This window comes from Schistocerca nitens, chromosome 4 (genome assembly GCF_023898315.1).
Source record: "Schistocerca nitens isolate TAMUIC-IGC-003100 chromosome 4, iqSchNite1.1, whole genome shotgun sequence".
NCBI lineage: Eukaryota > Metazoa > Arthropoda > Insecta > Orthoptera > Acrididae > Schistocerca > Schistocerca nitens.
In genome coordinates this window covers 606,557,432-606,579,962 of record NC_064617.1, presented here as the reverse complement: position 1 = coordinate 606,579,962, position 22,531 = coordinate 606,557,432, and the positions used below count along the sequence as shown (strand labels likewise).

The 22,531-nt window shown below is 43.8% G+C and overlaps 1 protein-coding gene across 1 annotated transcript in view; it reads right to left on the bottom strand.

Moving 5' to 3' along the window:
- The window catches only part of LOC126252810 (uncharacterized), a 133,828-nt gene that overhangs the window by 52,910 nt on the left and 58,387 nt on the right, over positions 1-22,531 (bottom strand). The window contains exon 6 of the mRNA XM_049953750.1: positions 13,390-13,583. Coding sequence (XP_049809707.1) covers positions 13,390-13,583 — 194 coding nt within the window. The remainder of the gene's footprint in view (positions 1-13,389; positions 13,584-22,531) is intronic.

The window sequence follows — 22,531 nt, the reverse complement described above, 5'->3', positions numbered from 1 at the left end:
AACGACGCCTCGCTTGGTGTAAGGAGCGTAAACAATGGACGATTGAACAATGGAAAAACGTTGTATGGAGTGGCGATCCGATGGCAGGGTGTGGGTATGGCGAATGCCCGATGAACGTCATCTGACAACATGTGTAGTGCCAATACTAAAATTCGGAGACGGTGGTGTTACGGAGTGGTCGTATTTTTCATGGAGGGGGCTTGCACTTCTTGAAGATAGACGTTGACTGTGGATGTTGTATCACAGACACAGTCCCTTTGTTTAGAGACGTCACTAAACCCGCCCAAAGATGTAAACAACCATGCATGAGCAGCGCCTATTAGATAGCGCTCTTAGATAGTTAGATACACTATGTGATCAAAAGTATCCGGACATCTGGCTGAAAATGACTTAAAAGTTCGTGGCGCCCTCCATCGGTAATGCTGTGTTCAGTATGGTGTTGGCCCATCCTTAGCCTTGATGACAGCTTCCACTGCCGCAGGAATACGTTCAGTCAGGTGCTGGAAGGTTTCTTGGGGAATGGCAGCCCATTCTTCACGGAGTGCTGCATGGAGGAGAAGTATCGATGCCGGTCGGTGAGGCCTGGCACGAAGCCGGTGTTCCAAGACATTCCAAAGATGTTGTATAGGATTCAGGTCAGACTCTGTGCAGGCCAGTCCACGACATGGATGTAACTGTCGTGTAACCAACCGCTCCGCCACAAGCCGTGCAATATGAAGAGGTGCTCGATCGTGCTGAAAGATGCAATCATCATCCCCTAAATGCTCTTTAACAGTGGGAAGCAAGAATCAATGTGTGCCTGTGCCAGAAGACCTGAAGATAGACGTTGACTGTGGATATTGTATCACAGACACAGTCCCTTTGTTTAGAGACGTCACTAAACCCGCCCAAAGATGTAAACAACCATGCATGAGCAGCGCCTATTAGACGGAGGGGTTCCGACATCCGATCAGTTCCAGTCATTCCACCAGGAAAGAGGTTCACGGCTCGTGTTGTCTTTAGTTCAACCAAGCCTAGACGGTCAATACATCGGTTCGATTGCGTTCGCATTGTTACTTTATGCCAGGAAGGGCTCTCAATAAGGGAAGTGTCCAGGCGTCTCGGAGTTGTTCGGACATAGAGGAAATACAGAGAGACTGCAACTGTCGATGAAATGCCTCATTCAGGCCGTCCAAGGGCTACTATTGCAGTGGATGACCTCTACCTACGGATTATGGCTCGGAGGAATGGTGACAGCAACGCCACCTTGTTGAATAACGCTTTTCGTGCAGCCACAGGATGTCGTGTTATGACGCAAACCGTGCGCAATAGGCTGCATGATGCGCAACTTCACTCCCGACGTCCATTGCGAGGCACATCTTTGCAACCACGACACCACGCAGCGCAGGACAGATGGGCTCAACAACATGCCAAATGGACCGCTCAGGATTGGCATCACGTTCTCTTCACCGATGAGTGTCGTATATGCCCTCAACCAGACAATCGTCGGAGACGTGTTTGGAGGCAACCCGGTCAGGATGAACGCCTTAGACACACTGTCCAGCTAGTGCAGCAAGGTGGCGGTTCCCTGCTGTTTTGGGGTGCCGTTATGTGGCGCCGACGTACGCCGCTGGTGGTCATAGAAGGCGCCTAACGGCTGTACGATACGTGAGTGCCATACTCCGACCGATAGTGCATCTGTATCGTCTTCATGGACAACAATTCGCGCCCCCATCGTACACATCTTGTGAGTGACTTCTTTCAGGATTACGACATTGCTCGCCTAGAGTGGCAAGCATGTTTTCCAGACATGAACCCTATCGAACATGCCTGGAATTGATTGAAAAGGGCTGTTTATCAACGACGGGGCACACGAACCACTCTGAGGGATCTACGTCGAAACGCCGTTGAGGAGTGGGACAATCTGGACCAACAGTGCCTCGATGAACTTGTGGATAGTATACCACGATGAATTCAGGCACGCATCATTCCAAGAGGACGTGCTACTGGGTATTAGAGGTACTGGTGTGTACAGCAATCTGGACCACCACTTCTGGTCTCCCTGTATGGTGCAACATGGAATGTGTGGTTTTCATGAGCAATAAGAAGGGCGGAAATGATGTTTATGTTGATCTGTATTCTAATTTTCTGTACAGGTTCCGGAACTCTCGGAACTGAGCTGGTGGAAAGCTTTTTTGATGTGTGTATTTGGTTCTCTGCATCTACATCTACATGCATACTCCGCAAGCCACCATACGTGCCTGGCGGAGGATATTTTGTATCACTGCTGGCCATTTCCTTTCCCGTTCCTCTTGCAAATGGATCGAGGGAAAAACTACTGTTTACAAACCTCCGTACGAGTCCTAGATTCCCTTCATCTCATCTTTGTTTTTGTGCTCCCTACTGAAAATGCACCTTGGCGGCCTCATGTGCCGGTTCTCTAAATTTCCTCAATAGTGCCCCGCAAAGAAAATGTCATATGTCCTCCAGGGATTCCCATTTTAGTCCACGAAGCATCTCCGAAATACTAGTATGTTGATCTAACCTAACGGTAACAAATCTAGCAGCACGCCTCTGCACTGCTTCGAGGTCTTCCTTTAATCGGACCTCATGTGGATCTCAAACACTCAAGCAGTAATCAAGAATCGGTCACACCAATGTTCTACTCCCCACCAAAATGCCTTTGTTCGCTCAAGAAACCTCTATCATAAATGTAAATAAAAGCTGCTGATTCTGCGTGGTGTCTGTTCAAAAGACAGATACCACACATTCATATAAACCTCGCTCAAGCACCACTGAAGTCATATAATGTACTGAACTTCAAAATTGCTTAAATTCGTAATTTTAACATTTTGTACACATATGATACATCAGATCAAACGGAAATTTTCCGAGAAATATTATGCTGTTATTAGTTTTCTTTTATCTGTAGTAGCTTATTTAGAAACAATAATTTATATGATTTTCCTCCGTTTTCGGACTTATAAGTGTAAATATTAACAAACAATTTAAATTATACATTAAATAATTTCTTATCTATCTAAAGTTTACAGTACTGCCCTACTTATAATGTTTCTCTATTTATTTAGTAAGAAAATCTGTTTTTAATTTGAAATTCACTTGTCGACCTCTCATTTAATTATGTGAATAATTTAAGTAAATCTACTATCACAGTCCGACACAGTTCTACGAGACGTATACATAGTCCCCCTCATTTGTTGTAATGGCATGATGCGTTGCCGAGATATTCAGTTTTAAAGTTCAGGAATTATTTATAACATTTAACTTACAATAACTTATAAATTAATGCGGATACCGAAGGCACGTCTTTACACGCGTAATCGTCTCTCCTTTCCACTTCAAATAAGCCTACTGACTCTTCAGTGATGCACGAGGTTCAATATTTATTAATTTTGGGGTAAGTTTTAATTTTGCACTGGACACCAAAAGCGCCCAAGAGAAAGGAGCAGCCATTATGCTGCCCAATGGACGGGTTTTCCCGGTCACAAGGTCAATTTAGCCGGTGGAACTACGGAAAAAACCCTATCTGTGCAGCATAGCCTAAAACTGGCTCTCTACGTGCTCCTGTCAAGCTGATTTTAGCTGTCAACACGTATATGATTCGATCAAACACGCGACCACCGCCTGTGCGTTCGCAGTCGCGTGTTCGTGATTGAATAAAGTGTCTCTTCCATTTATAATAGGCTGTTGTGTTACAGCTAGGGCTGTTCTAAGAAAATATCGATATTTTTCAAAATGTTATCGGTATATATCGACTATTTATTTTTCACCGATATGTCGATATGATGATACTGAAATGGCAATATCGAGTGCTGTTACTTTTATTTTATATTACATTTTTTCGCAATTTTCCGTAAATATTTGCGGCTGTTCTATTGAAATTGTATGGGCAACGGCCTTGCCGCAGTGGATACACCGGTTCCCGTGAGATCACCGAAGTTTAGCGCTGTCGGGCGTGGTCGGCACTTGGATGGCTGACCATCCAGGCCGCCACGCCATTTTTCGGGGTGCACTCGGCCTCGTGATGCCAATTGAGGAGTTACTCGACCGAATAGTAGCGGCTTCGGTCAAGAATACCATCATAACGACCGGGAGAGCGGTGTGCTGACCCCACGCCCCTTCTATCCGCATCCTCCACTGAGGATGACATGGCGGTCGGATGGTCTCGATAGGCCACTCGTGGCCTGGAGACGGAGTGCTTTTTTGAAATTGTAGTAGAACATAATTTTACTTTCACTATGTGAAGGAGTCTTACTATTTTTTGAGTTTTCCTCACGTCTAGTCTTTCTCTTTGACCGTGTGAAGCAAGTATAAAAGGCACAAGGAAGTAGTCCGATTGCACAGGAACTGGGGCGGGGGGGAAGGGGGTGGGTGCCGGTGTGAATGCAATAACGACATATCCGATGTGCAGAAATAGCACATTAGTTGCGTTAAAAAACAATTTTAACGCAAATGCTGTGCTATTTCTTCACATCGACATTCTTCAAAAACGGTTGCTGAAACTGATGAACAAAAATCTAAATGAGAAGATTGGTTTTTGTGGTGGGCATCTGAGAGAAATGTTGACGCAATCGGCGCTCGGCGTTACCAATAGGAACTGCAACTTTCAACTTCACGACGCAATTTCGGCACTACGACTACTAGTTCCTTGGCGTTTGTAGAAGTGAAAAAATAGGGGAAGTCGACTTGAAGTGTTCCAGAAAAATCCGATATTTGACGAAACCGAACGACGGACCCATCGGACACCTTTTATTGTGCCACTTACATGAAGTTACCACTGTTAGCAAAGCGGGTACCGCCAAGCATGAATGTGCATCGTTTTCCTTTCAGTTCTTGCTCTGAAGGGGATAAGAAGGCTGCTAGCTTGTTGATGTGAGAGTATCTAATAGTGAATTAATACTTAAATATACAGCTTTAAAACTGGCAGCATACAGTATTTACAATGTGCAGCCGATTCTCTCTCTCTTTTTTTTTTTTTTTTGTCGTTACATCGATATATTCCCCGGCGATACATCGGTAACTTTTTTCGATGTATCGAGGCCGATAATGATATGTTTTTAAATATAGATATATCGGATTCCTAGTTACAGCTTGCACCCTGCGAGTGAGGACAGCAGGGTTCACACTCGCACCAGCTGCCCTTAGGAATTTAGGATGGCCTCAAGCGACCAGTCACTGGTGCCGACTGGAGCTACAACTTGCAGACGACTGTACCCTGCACGCTTGACAGCCACAGGCAGGGACTCTTCCAAATCTCGGATGAACCTCTCCACCCTCTCCCCATCCCCCCCCCCCTCCCCCCGGCTGACATGCCGAGTACATATAGGATTTCTTTCCAGCCTTAAGGGGCTCCGTAACGCGCCACTGGAGCTCTCGATAACGAGCAAACCATTTTCAGTGCGTGCCTGCTCAATCCAACAATTTTCGAGGGAGCTCAGGCGACAGTGAAGATGCTTGTGGTATCTGGCTTAACAAATTATCCATACAGAAAGAGTCTGGTACCTCACTGTCACAAAAAAGTTACAGAAGATGGCGGATTAACTAACAGTGAAAAAATGCTCCTATTGGAGCACCAGAAAGACTAATCTCCTCCTTCTCATTTAAAAGACTCTTACTGAAAAGTGGGGTGACAGCTGCCTCATTCTACATTCTCAATACTTTTAAAAATCTTCCCATAAATTTTTGCGTGTGAATATATTCGGCTCTTTTTTTTGTAGCACGCAACTCACCTCTCACTTTCATAAGCTCCTCCCCTAACTGTAATTCGCTCATACCCATTAGTCCATCGTTTGTAAGTCGTTCATATTCACCCACTCCCACTTGCCGATTTTCACTCACTCATTCAGCGTAACTCATTGTCAGTGTCTCTTTGTGTCTGTGTAACTGGCGGAGTCTCCTTCATTCTGTCCTACTACTACTGTCTTCTCTCACCATCACTCTCTTCCTCTTGCCCTGTTTCACTGCTATTATCTAATTCATTCCTTCCCACTGCTGCTGTCTCTTCTGACAGTCGTCATCTCTATCTTTATCGTTGTCATTGTCGTAGACCCTGCCTCTCATTACAACTAGCTCTTATTCACTTCCACATTTTCCTTCTCTTTATTCCTCTCCCACTGACACTGTCTCGTTCACTCTTCTCCTAGCACTGTTCTGTCACTGTGTCCCTCTCTTTCTATTAAACTGTCACTGTCCCCTTCGCTCTTTCTATACTACAATCACCTTCCATTATTTATCACTTTTCCGTCTCCTTCCCATTATTATTGACTCTGTCTCTCACAGCATAAAAAGCGTGAATACGTTCGCAGGCTAAATTTTTTGGGAAAATTGTTAATGTTGCTGAGGAAGGCAGAATGAGACAGCTGATATCTCACTTGTCGGCCACTCTTTTAAACAGGAGCATATTCGCGTTCTTTGTGCTCTGATGTGTGCATTTTTCCACTGGTCCACTTCTTTTCACTGTCACAGTGGGGCGTATCACTCATGTGAAAAGAACTTTGTGGGTCAGTAAAATTTTGGTAGTTTACCTCTGTGAAATCGAAATAACGCAGTACTATATAATTTTACACCTCGGACAGGACTTAACGTGCACAAAAATTTTGCATGTGCTTCAGTACTACAACAAGGGGTTCCCAGATGGCTCTGAGCACTATGGGACTCAACTGCTGAGGTCATAAGTCCCCTAGAACTTAGAACTACTTAAACCTAAGTAACCTAAGGACATCACACACATCCATGCCAGAGGCAGGATTCGAACCTGCGACCGTAGCAGTCGCGCGGCTCCGGACTGAGCGCCTAGAACCGCTAGACCACCGCGGCCGGCGGGGTTCCCAGAGCCCTTATGATGTTAACGGAGACACTTTACAGCATATTTGCCCGTGATACGTCACTTTAAAAACTACGCTTTCACCTCGGCTCGGATTTTACGCGCGTATTTTACGTGCACAAGTTGCGTAACTTTGAACCCCTGCATCTCGCAAACGGATAAAGATGTTGTTGATGTCTAGAGTCCTGAGACTGGTTTCATGGAGCTCTCCATGCTACTCTATCCTGTGCGATTTTTACCCTCCACGCTGCCCTCCAATACTAAATTGGTGATCCCTTGATGCCTCAGAACATGTCCTACCAACCGGTCCCTTCTCCTAGTCAAGTTGTGCCACAAACTTCTCTTCTCCCCAATCCTATTCAACACTTCCTCATTAGTTATGTGATCTACCCAGCTAATCTTCAGCATTCTTCTGTAGCACCACATTTCAAAAGCTTCTATTCTCTTCTTGTCCAAACTATTTATCGTCCATGTTTCACTTCCATACATGGCTACACTCCATACAAATACTTTCAGAAATGACTTCCTGACATGTAAATCTATACTCGATGTTAACAAATTTCTCTTCTTCAGAAACGCTTTCCTTACCATTGCCAGTCTACATTTTATATCCTCTCTACTTCGACCATCATCAGTTATTTTGCTCCCCAAATAGCAAAACTCCTTTACTACTTTAAGTGTCTCATTTCACAATCTAATTCCCTCAGCATCACTCGACTTAATTCGACTACATTCCATTATCCTCGTTTTACTTTCGTTGATGTTCATCTTATATCCTCCTTTCAAGACACTATCCATTCCGTTCAACTGCTCTTCCAAGTCCTTTGCCGTCTCTGACAGAATTACAATGTCATCGGCGAACCTCAAAGTTTTTAATTTTGCTCCGTGGATTTTAATACCTACTCCGAATTCTTCTTTTGTTTCCTTCACTGCTTGCTCAATATACAGATTGAATAACATCGGGGAGAGGCTACAGCCCTGTCTCGCTCCCTTCCCAACCACTGCTTCCCTTTCATGTCCCTCGATTCTTATAACTGCCATCTGTTTTCTGTACAAATTGTAAATAGCCTTTCGCTCCCTGTATTTTACCCCCTGCCATCTTCAGAATTTGAAAGAGAGTATTCCAGTCAACATTGTCAAAAGCTTTCTCTAAGGCTACAAATGCTAGAAACGTAGGTTTGCCCTTCCTTAATCTAGCTTCTAAGGTAAGTCGTAGGGCCAGTATTGCCTCACGTGTTCCAACATTTCTACGGAATCCAAACTGATCTTCCCCGAGGTAGGCTTCTACTAGTTTTTCCATTCTTCTGTAAAGAATTCGCGTTAGTATTTTGCAGCTGTGACTTATTAAACTGGTAGTTCGGTAATTTTAACATCTGTCAACACCTTCTTTCTTTGGGATTGGGATTATTATATTCTTCTTGAAATCTGAGGGTATTTCGCCTGTTACATACATCTTGCTCACCAGATGGTAGAGTTTTGTCAGGACTGGCTCTCCCAAGGCCGTCAGTAGTTCCAATGGAATGTTGTCTACTCCCGGGGCCTTGTTTCGACTCAGGTCTTTCAGTGCTCTGTCAAACTCTTCACGCAGTATCGTATCTCCCATTTCATCTTCATCTACATCCTCTTCCATTTCCATAATATTGTCCTCAAGTACATCGCCCTTGTATAGACCTTCTATATACTCCTTCCACCTTTCTGCTTTCCCTTCTTTGCTTTAAACTGGGTTTCCATCTGAGCTCTTGATGTTCATGCAAGTGGTTCTCTTATCTCCAAAGGTCTCTTTAATCTTCCTGTAGGCAGTATCTATCTTACCCCTAGTGAGATAAGCCGCTACATCTTTACATTTGTCCTCTAGCCATGCCTGCTTAGCCATTTTGCACTTCCTGTCGATCTCATTTTTGAGACGTTTGTATTCCTTTTTGCCTGCTTCATTTACTGCATTTTCATATTTTCTCCTTTCATCAATTAAATTCAACATATCTTCTGTTACCCAAGGATTTCTATTAGCCCTCGTCTTTTTACCTACTTGATCCTCTGCTGTCTTCACTACATCATCCCTCAAAGCTACCCATTCTTCTTCTACTGTATTTCTTTCCCCCATTCCTGTCAATTGTTCCCTTATGTTCTCCCTGAAACTGCATATGAATACAATTTTCAAGGCTATTCGAGATCGAGATCTTAGGAATAAATCATAAAAGCTTCAGCCATTTGCTGTTCACATCCGTCTTCCGAATCCGCTGTTCAGTTTTGGTACCCAAAAATCCATGTTTTTGGGTTGTTTCTCGATAACGGATAAAGATTTTTGAAAATGGAAAGCTGGCACATTTAGATAAATTTGAGTAAATTGTTGCAGTTACTTATTTAGATATCCGCTGCTGACGGCAAAAAATGGTGAAAAACAGGCTTTTTCTTTTTTTTTTTTTTTTAAATAATAAGCCGCTTAAGGCGCACCGGATACCACTTCAAACGCAGAAGGAACCAACCGTTTTGCTCCAATTGCCTAAGCTAGAGGAAGTGTGTAACATTTAAACTTTGTCCCTGTACTGTAGGATAGTTGCAATAAGACAATCCTATTGAGTATAGAAATGATCCCTAGCCCAACGGCTCTCCAAAACTACCTTTCTGTCGCTAACACCGTAGGACCTGAGGTATAAGTCCCGGAAAAATCCCGTTCTTACGCACGATGTTTTGAAACATATTAGTAACGCATGCTGTCACAAGCATACCGATTTGTTAGCTATTCATCTGAAACAACAACTTTTACTGCAGCTATAATGCGCAACGCAGTTCTGTATCAAACCAGCCACAATGAATTGTTCTTGAAATAGGAAGCAGCATCTGAAGAAGCACAGAAGGGTTTATAATGAAGTATTGTGCATATTAAACATCTAGAACTACTGAAAAGAATAGTTTTCTAACAAGTTTTTTGCCTCGGAGGAGAGTGAAAATGTGGGCCTGACAACAATGCTTGTGATAGGACGTCAAATTTTAGTCAAAGGAACCACTTCCCAAAGCATGCTAAGTGCCTAGTGTGAGACTGGAAACGCCGTAGAGGTTTTTATTGTTAATTTCGACGCGTCATCATTAATAAGGAATGAATTGGGAATATCCCACATATGTACCGCACTAAACGCGTTTTCCCATTTTTTTACTGTGGTACCAGTAGGATTTTTATAGCTATTACCTCTTTGTATCTTGTGTAACGTTTTCGTCTTGCTTGCTCGTTTCGGTATACTGTGGACGTAAAATTTGTTTTATGTCGGAATGTGTCCTTTGCTAACCCTATTTAACTTCGTATTCACGAACTTAACTAGTTAAATTAATGTATACTTTGCATTGTCAAAACAAACTGTAGAATCCTATAGCCAGAGTTGAGATGGCTGTATGGGTACGTAGCGGAAGCCAATAAAAACTGCGTAGATGTCACGTGGTTTAATACTTGAAATTTGTAAGAATTTTTATTGCAGTTTGCAAGCCGGAATATTTTTGTACTTTATTGAAAGTTATCATGTATTGGGATTGTCGAAGTATGTGTTTCATCATTCTCGGAGCGCGTCACACGGAAGGTTGTCGCAGTCTGATACGAAAATGCCGACATCTGTGTTAGAAGCCCGTGTTAGCTCGCCACTCTTTCGGCGCGAGCGAAAAACATATAATCCGATGAGTAACTGGCATCCTGCCGGCTCAATTGTTTATTTTTCTGATGGGTGCTTTACGCACACGAGCCTGTTGCTTTCTCGATGTATTTACTATTGTTGTTTGTTCATCAGCTTGAGCCGGAACGCATTTACTCCAGAGCGCTACCACATCAGATTCGCCAGCTCCGCCATTGTCCAGGAATTAATCCCGCCACATAAAATAGATTGCAATCTGCGTAATTGCTACACTGCGTCGTACCTAACCACTCTCGCAGTCGTCGCTAAGTCTGCCTGCTTCCTTGCCGTCTTAGTGAGCGTGCTACCTGTTGCTGATGCGATCACAAATAGCTGGCCAAGATACGCCGTTGTATTTGACCACAAACGGCACCTATGCAATCTCCACAATACTTCACACGTGTCAGTCGCGGGCAGAACAGTGTCCTGTGTAATTGCGAGTGCATTATGTCGGAGATAAGAGAATTAGAACGTGGGCAAACTGTTGGTGCTCGTATGGTTGCTGCTTGCGTAACCAAGGCAGTCGAAGTGTTTGGTATTTCAAGAGACACCGTAGTGAATATTTGTACTGCATACAGGGAAAGTGAAAAAACATCATCCGCTAGGTAATAACGAGGACGAAAGTGTGTTTTAACTGATCGTGGCGCACGGCCACTGAAGAGGAGCCATGTGGCCCGTCAACAAACATCCGCCATGATGCACTGAATTAACGACGCCCCGAAAATTTCAAAGTCGATTTTATTGAGAATTTTAAAAATTGCATTGAAGTGCTTTGGTTGATCGACATTTGAGTCCTGAACTTCAAATACTATAATTTAAAAAATTAAAAAAAATCCGGTTGCTATGCGGTCTCTTTGTTAGACTGTTCTTAGACAGCGGGTGAAAAGTAGGAATCAGCCTACCTAAAGAAACTTGTGGACACACTTACTCGTCGAATTGACGCTAGAGGTGTCTTTACATGGTATTAACGTGATGTCTCTACAGCTATATCCGTACTCTGAAAGCCACATTAGCGTGTTTGGTGGAGAGTACGTCTGGCAGGACTGTTTTTACGAAAGTCGTGTGGGAAGAATGATTATCGAAAAAACTCCTTATGAGATGTAATTCCTCTTATTTTATATTTATTGACAATTACGCGAGATGTAAGTGGGAGTATGTTATGTGTTCCCAGAATCTTCTTGGCACGCACGCTCTCCAAATTTCAGCCGAAAACCTTTGTGATGTACGAGACGCTTGTAATGTAAGCCACTGCATTGGCGTTAAAATTCTTGCACTGAGTAGACGATCCCGTGACGAAATGTGCTGCTATTCACTGTATCTTCTCTGTCTCTTCTATTAACCCTACTTAGTAAGGGTTCCAGAGGACTGATCACCAACACTCAAGAACTAGTTGAACGGGTGTTTTGTTAAGTCACTTCTTCCCTGGACGAATTACATTTCCTTAAGATTCTCCGAATCAATGTCAGCTGCGCTTTCTACCATTTGTTTTATGTGGATATTACGCTTTAGGTCGCTAACTAGGAATTTCACAGTCGTTACTTTAACTATCGATTTCTCGCCAATTGTGTAATCGAATGGTGATGGATCTCTTCGCCTGTCTGTGCGTAATACGTTATATTTATTTATAGTCAGGGTTAGCTGCCACTCTCTGCACCAATCATTGATCCTCTACAGGTCTTACCACATTTCGCTACATTCTGATATTGCAGTTTCCCTATAGATAATGGTGTCGTGAGAGGTTACAAAGCAGAGTGCATGTGTCTGTATGTGCACGTCTAGGATTTCCTCCCAAACCCCTGGATCAATTTCAACCAAATCAGGTACAGACACAGTATGGCTCAGAAGAATCATCACTGTGGAATTTGTAATGTCCTGGCTCCAAGAGGAGTGCAGTTATGGACACAAAACGTGTTTTTTTTTCAAAAGACTGGCCTGAAGACTACCATGCATGACAGGTATATTATGGAGGAACAATATCGGTCTGCCAAATCAACCTACTTTGCAGGGTGGTCAGCACGTCAAAGGCAAAGAATATTTTTCTGGGCCTCACATGTTGGCTGCCCTGCATGATAGGTGTATTATTGGAGTAGTCTGTCTCTGTTTCGTCTACCTGCTTTGTGAGGCAGCCTGTACATCAGGGGCAAATAGATCGCTTTTAAGCCCATGGTGTGTACCCTGTCCTGCATTAGAGGTGTGTTGTTGGAGTAGTATCAACCTGCGTTGTTAGACTGTATTGAAGGGGTTACACGTGCCAGTGAGCTTGGATGAGGAAAGGTTGAGATGGATAGAGGAGGGGGAAGGACAGAGCAAAGGGAGCAGGAAATGGGCAGATATGGGGAAGGAGGGGCAGATGCTTGAGGCAGGTGCAAGGTGTAGTGGGCAGGTCTAAAAGGAAGAGGGGGAAGGGGAAAGACAGAGGGGGAGGAGGATATGGTTAGAGGGAAGGGGAGGAAGATATGGTTAGAGATAGGGGGTGGAGGAAATTGACAGAGTGGGGAAGGAGGAGATGAAGAAACAGAGAGAGTTGGAAGGAGGAGATAGATAGAGGTGAGAGGGTGAAGTGGATAGACAGAGGGAGGAAGAGGTGAGCACATAGAGGGGGAGGAGGTGCATTCAATATGCATGTCGTCAGCATACGTGGTTCTGTAGAAATGGGAGAAAGACGTGGACACAGCGAAAGGGAAGAGGGGGTGTGTTGAATATATGTGTTGAATGCATATGTGGTCGAAGCTTAGGTGAAAGAGCTAGTTAATATATAAAATACCTTTGCAATTAAAAAGTTTGTCATTTGAAATCCTCTAATGAGTCAGGGATAAGCGCATATCGCCATGTGTTTGGAGGCGGGTCAACGCAGCCAACAAGGACGATGATCCCGCCTCTGAAGTTGCGCCGCCGCGCCGCTGCTGGTCGCACCTGTCGGTGACGTGCGTGTCGACGCGCTGGTCGCAGTCTTCGCACTGCAGCTGGTCCTGGTCGCCCATAGCCGCTCCGCCCCCGCCGCCTCCGCAGCCCGCGCCGCCCGACTGCCACCTGCTGCGGCTGCTCTTGCTCGTCTCGCTGCCGACGCCGGAGTCGTTGCGCTCGATCTCCGCGCAGCTCTTGCGCACCTGTGGACAACGAGCTTAATGGAGAAACTGTAACATGACGCATTAAGAAACACAGGTATCGATACTGGATCCGCTTCTACTCGTGTTAGTAGTAGTTTTTTTATTTTTTTTATTTTATTTTATTTTATTTTTTTTTTTTGATTCTGCATTAAACGTCTAGGAGTGGTAGATCACGTCATGGAGAACAATTTTTGTTAGGTACAAAACTTTCGCTGACGCTTCATAGTGGCGCTCGGCGTCTTTCATTATTGGTTCTGTCCCTGAGGGGCGCAGCCCCGATTCCTCCCGAAACCAGGTAGGTAAGCAGGTAACAGGACATAAACCTCCCAAATTGACACATTGTATGTTGTATTATAGACAATAATATAATTATCTCTGCCATGTTCCTTATCTCCTTCCCCTACCCCTCTCATGTTTAAAAAAAAAATATTGATTCACTTATGCACGCTTTGCGCGTGACCTTGAGCGGAATTTAGTCGCTGGCGCTGTGCCGGCTGGACTTTATCTCGATAAGATAAAGGATAAAACTTTTAAACATACAATACACGCGAAAAATTTTTACATCTTCTACTGTAACTTCATATGCTTTCCTTTGCCTGCTTGGAGTATTCATATCGTTTAGAACTTCTACCTGCTTCAAAAGTGAGGATTCGGTCCCACTGTTTTTCAGACCCTTGCGGGCTTCGGAGGATTCGGTACCATTTTTCTGACCGCGGGAGGATTCAGCCCCCCCCCCCTCGAGAGGCGTCAGTGTGTACGCTCTCTGTTGCGTGCGAATGCTGGTTCAAATGGCTCTGAGCACTATGGGACTTAACTTCTGAGGTCATCAGTCCCATAGAACTTATAACTACTTAAACCTAACTAACCTAAGAACATCACACACATCCATACCCGAGGCAGGATTCGAACCTGCGACCGTAGCGGTCGCGCGGCTCCAGACTGTAGCGCCTAGAACCGCTCGGTCACCCCGACCGGCTGGAAATGCAATATGTGCTGCCTGTAATCAAGTCATCTGCTGCACGTCAAAGGGGCCAACTGAGAAAAATTAAAGTTCCCGATTCTCTTCTACAACATCTTACTCCACTTAGAAGTGTTATTCTTAAAGTTTTCTTCTTGAGCGAAAATCGGAGCCGAGCGACCGCTACGGTCGCAGGTTCGAATCCTGCCTCGGGCATGGACGTGTGTGATGTCCTTAGGTTAGTTAGGTTTAACTAGTTCTAAGTTCTAGGCGACTTATGACCTCAGAAGTTAAGTCGCGTAGTGCTGAGAGCCATTTTTTTGAGCGAAAATCACTCTATCAGTTTACTAGGGTAAGTAGTATACATCAAGCCGCCTCTCAAGTGCATAACGAGTAGTAATAGATGGAAATCTAAATTGGATTGAGCACGTAACTGTAATGAGGAAGAAGGAATATACATGAAGGCATAGTCTTCTCACCTGATCTGGGAAAAAAAAAACCCTTGTGCTCATACAAACCCTTATACTCTAAGGTGATAGTGATACGCTCATATAAAGATGGTGGTAGTATCGCGTACACAATGTATTGAAAGAGCAGTACACTTATGGAGCTGTCATTTGAACTAAGGTGACTGAAGTAAAAACATTTGCGACGTGATAATGATCATAATGAGCGTATGGTATTGGTGGCCGGGATATCCCTCGCGGGGCGGTTCGGCCGCCGCTCCACAAGTTCTTTAACGCCACTACGGCAACTTGCGAGTGAATGAGGATGAAAAGATGATGAAAGACACACAACACACAGTCATCCAGAGGCAGAGAAAATCCCTGACCCCGCCGGGAATCGAACCCGGGACCCCGTGCGCGTGAAGCGAGAACGCTACCGCAAGACCACGAGCCGCGGACTGCGACGTGATTATGGCAGCTCGACGGGAAGTGACAGAATTTTAGCGTGGAATGGTTGTAGGACTAGACGTTTGGGACGTTCCATTTCCGAAATCGTTAGGGAATTCAATTTTCGAGATCAACACTGTCAAGAGTGTGCCGAGAATACCACATGTCAGGCATTACCTCTCACTGCGGACAACGAGGTGGACCACGACCTTCACTTAACGACTGAAAGCAGCGGCGTTTCGTAGAGTTGTCTGTGCTAACAGACAAGCAACACTGCGTGAAATAACCGCAGAAATCAATGTTGGACGTACGAAGAACGTATCCATTAGGACGGTGCGGCAAAATCCAGCGTCATTGGGCTATGGCAGCAGACGACCGACGTTAGTGCCTTTGCCAACAGCACGACGTCGCCTGGTGCCCCTCTCTTGGGCTTGTAATCATACCGGTTGGACCCTAAACGACTGGAAAACCGTGGCCTGCTCAGAAGAATTCCGATTCCAGTTGGTAAGAGCTGATGGTAGAGTTCGAGTGTAGCGCAGAGCCCAAGAAGCCATGGGCCCAGGTTCTCAACAAAGCACTGTGCAAGGTGATGGCGGCACCATAATGGTTTGGGCTGTGTTTACAAGTAGTGGTCTGTGTCCTCTGGTCCAACTGAACCTATCACTGGCTGGAAATAGTTATGTCCGGCTACTAGGAGACCATTTGCTGCCACACTTCGTGTTTATGGATGACAATGCACCATGTCACCGGACCACAACTGTTCGCAATTGGTTTGAAAAACATTCTGGATAATTCGAGCGATTGATTTGGCCACCCAGATCGTCCCTCGTGAATCCCGTTTGTGGGACATAATCAGAAGGTCAGTTCGTGCACAAAACCCTGCAACACTTCTGTAATTGTCGACGGCTATAGAGGCAGCATGGCTCACTACTTCTGCAGGGGACTTCCGACGGGTTTTGAGTTCATACCACGTCCAGTTTCTACATTGCGGCGGGCAAAAGGAGGTCCGACAAATTATTAGGAGGCCTCCCATGACTTTTGTGTCCTCAGTGTCCTTCCAGTTATTGATTACAGCGATGTTATCCTGCAACGTCGTTCTCAGGAAAGTGCAGAGCACCTGGAACTGGTTATGGATGCCTGTGTTCGATACATCTGTGAGGTTCGACTCTTTGGTTATATTTCACCATCATCTGCACAGCTATGCTGACTGCGTGCAGACAAGCGTAGGGATTTCCGTACCCTCTGTCTTTTCTACTGTCTTATCAACGTACACTGTCCATAATATATTTCCTCTACCTTAACGATCTTGTCTGAACAACGTAGCAGAAACATCCGCTCCCATCGGAGCAAAAACCTCTGCCCCACTCCATCCTTCATACACTTTCTCGAAGTGGTTCTCGTTATTAGGAACCCGACTCTGGAATGACGTCCACATTGCATTAGAGAACGGAATAACACCTTCAGCTTCAGAAGATTGTTAATGACGTATCTTCTGAAGCAACTGTAATGACTACCGTTGTCCCTGTACGCACTCGCTACCCGTCTACATCCTTCTTTCAGCCAGATCTTGTTCATTTCCTAGTATTCTTAGCTGGTACATTCTCCTTAAATTTCTTTTCTCCAGATCTCGCTCTATCAGAAAACATCTATCTCGCACACCTACAAACAATTTTATATCTGCCTCTTATCATTATTGTTATTATTGTCATTATTACTATTATTATTCCTATCATTATTAGTGACAGCAGCAGAGGTAGTAGAAGTACTGCCTGTATTAACCTTATTACTTCATAGTATTATTTAGTCGCAATGTCTCTATAGACACTCAAATCATTTTAATACTATTTGTAATTTAAAAATGGCTATTTGTTATGTAATTATGGTGTAGTAAAGTTATTATCTGCGTGAAAATATGGTTAGAAGTATTAGAGGGCCTGATGACCCTAATCAGATTAGATTAAATAAATAAAAATAAACAGACGTCTGGAGTCGCCGAGAATCAGAAGCGAACGTTTTGTCTCTAACCGATATTGTTCCCCATGACGTGGTCTGCCACTCTTGGTGTTTGATGAGAATATTTTGAAACTCCTTGTATAAATTATCTCTCATCACATATCCAAGAGCTCGAAATAGTTCTTTATGCGGATGAAATAAGCATTATAATCAAGCTTAATGAAGAAACTATAAAACCTGAGAATGTAAATAAAATATTTTCACAACTAATGCCTGATTCTCTGCAGAAGCCTGTCGCTGAACTTAAATGAAACACAATACATGAAATTCTGTAATGTACGAGGGCTGCAAATTAAAATTTTATCTATCAAAGACTTATCCGCTAAAATTCAAATTTCCATTACCACCGCTGGCTTTCCTACATTGTCACGGTAATAATCCCAACAGAGTTTAGAAGTAGGTATGAACGCAACACAGCATACTTCACAATTTTTCCTGCAATAATACAGATTAACCATAAATACAGTCACTACAATTTCCAATTTCGTGAAAACTCTGACATCACAGACGAGTAGAACATGTCAATAAAGACGCGAGAAAGGTGAGGTAGGTAGTGTACCTGCGGAAAATAGAGAAAAATAAAAAGTAAATAAACAAGGAGAAAGAGTTGTGTAATATGTATGGACTGGGAAGAAAACTGTAAGACGAAGTACGCGACCTTGCCGCTCAAATAGGGGTCTGCTCGTGTCGTAAATCTGTATCGGAAGGGAATCTCTCAAAAAATGGTTGGCTCTGAGCACTATGGGACTCAACTGCTGAGGTCATTAGTCCCCTAGAACTTAGAACTAGTTAAACCTAACTAACCTAAGGACATCACAAACATCCATGCCCGAGGCAGGATTCGAACCTGCGACCGTAGCGGTCTTGCGGTTTCAGACTGCAGCGCCTTTAACCGCACGGCCACTTCGGCCGGCGGGGAATCTCTCAGTTTTGTCTTTTGACTGTACTGGGGACATGGCACACGTCGCTCTTGCCAACAAACAGCAGTTTTATTGCGGAGGCTATGTTTTCATCGTTTTCATTTTACCGTTGTTCCAGAAGGCTTTACATATTTTAAAACCGTGCACAATAATAATGTATTCGGCAATAAATGTTGCCCCTCTACACACTGTAAAATGCAAATCGTCCACCGCTTCAGAAATGCAGAAAGCAGATGTTCCACAGAAAAAGAAGCGGCAATTTTATACGCTTCCTTTTAATTAATAAAGAGCTATACGTTCACCAGCTGTCTGGATCAAGTTCTTCCTTATCTTTTTTTAACCTAGGCAAACGCTGTCTCTGCTCATTCTTAATGGAGAACTCGCAATGTTCTGTCGGCGTGCTGAATTTTTCATCAGAGACATACGTAACGTTTCTTTCGTAGCCGTATAAACAGGAATAAAAAAAGTATAAGAATCGTAGTAGGCTTACGAGCACTTTCAGTATTCCACATTAACGTTTTTACGTTAGATAAAAACAGGAAGCAACAGGCTACTAATTACAGTCAGTTTACGCTGACACGTCTGGTAGCATGTCGATTTTGTACAAACAAAGAATTGAAGAAAACTGGATGACGTCTCGCTATAAGAAGAATCAAGCTCCGAGACGAAGCTGCGAATTGAGTTCCATTCTTTCTCAAAACCTTAGAAACTATTCGTGGACACGTTGGCCATGCTTTCTACAGCCCATGTGCCTTGTAATGAAGGGATAGTGCAGCAAGGAAGCCTGTCATGTTATATTAAAAAATCATACGTTACCGTTCACACAACTTTCATTCTGTTTCATGAAGTTGGGTGGATGTGGGAGCTGAAGAATGGTGCATACCTTCCTGTTCAGTGGCATGAGGAAAAATCTTGCCCAACTTATTTTTCTGTTTAACGATCATGGAGCAAATTTTTCATTTCTTTTTCAGTGAATCCCGTTAGAAATGATATTTAATAGCTTTCTTACAGCAAATTTCATATCTGACGAATTTTGATATCAACCCACACCAGTTTGAAACATTTGTATGCATTAGAAAGAAAAGAGATTTTCAACAACCTGCACTCATTCTTGCTGTAACTTTTAATCACACTAGTGATCATATGTACAGGGACGATAGTGTTAGAATACCTACTTGGCTGAACAGTGGCTTACGCAAATCAGCAAACCTAGTAGCTGCTTTATAGGACTAAGATAGCCTTTAAGAATGCAAATGCTCTCTGTCAACCAATTTATATAATTAAGTGTTCAATAATTTTGGTGGCAGTATTGTGCACACTTTGCTGTTCTTTAAGGGAACCTTGAAGTGGAATAATGAATGCTATTTTCTTCTTCTCGTGTTGTAATTATATACACCTTCGTTCCTTCTGAACTATAGTTGGTTCTTTACAACACATTTAGCGAGGGAGTACATATATCGTGAATCAATAGCCGAAATCCCTAACTCCGTACATAAGTGTCTGTAAGAAGGTCGTGGGAGAGCGTTACGTACGCGTATTATTCTTACGGAACGTTCTGAAAACTTTCTTCCTCAAAGATGAGTTATGGAAGAACATTATTCCGTAGGACATTATTGAATGAAAATATGAAAAGATGTTACTGATTTGTCTCACCCCAAGATTTGCAATGATTCAAAGTGCAAATGTGGCTAACCTGAGTTGTTTTAGGAGTTCTAGAAATTGTTTTCCCATTTTAAATTCTCAACAATACGGATATCTAAAAATGGCACGTTATATATACAGACAATATCACGGGCTTGTACACAATTCCCTCCAAATTGTCTAGGCAAACGAAGCGGTTTACTTACTTTACTTTACTGTTAGATAACATCGAATTCGTAATTCTTTATTCCGATTAGGTCACCAACGTGTTTTTCTTTGATCACCACTATTTGTTTGCTCCATTCAACACATTTTCTGGTTATGTAGTATCCTTCTTTCCTGGGCATGAATGATGTATGTGTTCGTATTGGATTGTTCGTCCTGCAACCTCTTCTGGCTCAGAAAATTCCTACGAGATGGCGAGTTTTTGATGCTATCTTACGTTGTGCTCAGAAAGAACATGTATTTAATGACTTCTTTTAAAAATGCTGTTATGGTTTTTTAATTTTCTCATTAAATGACTAGTTGTTTTGTTGGCATGAGGTATCTTCATAAAACAGACACCTCTTCACCATCTTTTCCGCAAATTTTTCCGCCTAAGTATACATCTCCTGATTACATCATCTCTCACATTCTCCCAGTTCTCTGGTCGTCTCCCGGACTTACATTTATCTCGTCAGGACTTCTGAAGGGCGAGTGTGCATCTGGTTGGGTTGGGAAATACTGCAACATCATCCACACAGCCGGCTCTTTCACCGTACGATTTTCACATCTTTGGCGACTTGAAGAAAGACGTGCATGGACGTCGCTTTCAGTCGGAAGAAGAAGTTAAAGAGTGGGTTCCGTTGTGGATCCATTAGCGGGCGACCGCGTTCTAAGAAACAGCAATTGTTCTTAACGCATGTGGTGATTACTTTTAAATGGATCCATTCCATGGTCCCGTTGTGGCAGATGTTCGGTTTCCATTTGAGTGACGTCCGCGTCCATAGCTGAGTGGTCAGCGTAGCAGAATGCCGTGCGAGGCATACGGGTTCGATTCTCGGCTGGGTCGGAGATTTTCTCCGCTCGGGGACTGAGTGTTGCGTTGTTTTCATCCTCGTGTCATATTATGAAGTGGCGTCACCTAGAAAGGCTTGCACCAGGCGACCGGTCTATCCGACGGGAGGCTTTAGCCACATGAGATTTCATTTGACTGCCCCTTATACACTGACGGAAAAAAGTCGCAGCACCAAAAAGAAGTAGTGCGGCACAAATGAAAGTTGGTAGGCCTGTTTCTACGTCTGGAAGATGATGTCTATTCAAATTTCGCTCCAGTCACGTAAGAGTGGCGCAAGTAGCGTGACAATGAGGATGCAAATTAGGTTTGCTTTAAATACACGCTGTAACGGTCGTGAAATTTAGTTACCTTTGAGATCGGACATGGTGAGTTGATGTTAGTCAAGAATGCCTTTACGACGACAAAGACACCATTTCCAGCAACTCACTGAGTTTGAACGAGCTCGTGTAACAGGGCTACGAGTAGATGGACTAACGTGGAAGACCATCGTGTTCAGCGATGGCTCTGTCGCATCGTACTGCATCTGCAGCTGAAATTTTAGCAGTAGTTGGCACCACAGTGACAAACGAATTATTACAAATCGATTATTTCAACAACAATTCCGAGCCAGACGCCCTGTAGCACGCATCTCACTAACCCCAAACCATTGCCGTTTGCGATTTGAGTGGTGTCAAGCGAGATATCATTGGAGGGCAGGCTGGAGGTCTTTCGTTTCGCGATGAAAGCCGGTTCTGCGTTAATGTTAGTGATGGTGTCCCTGTCGCCTTAAAGGCATTCTTGACTAACATCAACTCACCATGTCCGATCTCAAAGGTAACTAACGTTCGTTAGAAGGAGCCAGTTGAGGGCCTGCAACCAATCTGTCTGTGTGCTAGACATAGTGGACCTACACATGGAGTTATAGTCTGGGGTGCGATTTCGTATGACAGCAGGATCAATCTCGTGGGCATCGCACGCAACCTGACTGCTCATTCACGAACAGCATAGGAGTGCGGGTTTCCCATCTGGATAACGCTCGCCCACATACCACTGTTGTAACTCAAAATACTGCAGAGAGTGTCGGCATGTTGCCTTGGCCTGCATGGCTTATGTCGCGCTTACATTTACCTGTGATCTTGCAACGTTAATCACTTAAACATTTTATCAAACAAATTAATTCCTCAAATTTCATTGCTCTACTTTAATTCCAAGTGTTGGAATTTTTTTCCGTCGGTGTCTATGCTCGGGAAACTGCCGCTGTCTTGTCTTGCCGTAATAATTGTCATGTTTGCTTTATGTCACCCGTGTACTACGTGTGTAGTACCTTCACCGTTTCTAAAGTGACACGAAAATCAACGCTGAATGTTGTATGCGAACCCCGAAGCGCACGCTACAGGCGCATGCGGCGGAACGGCGCCGTCAGAGGAAGCGACATGTGGTCACAATGAAATGGCAGTAGTGCGTGAGAGACAACTCTGAGATGCGTG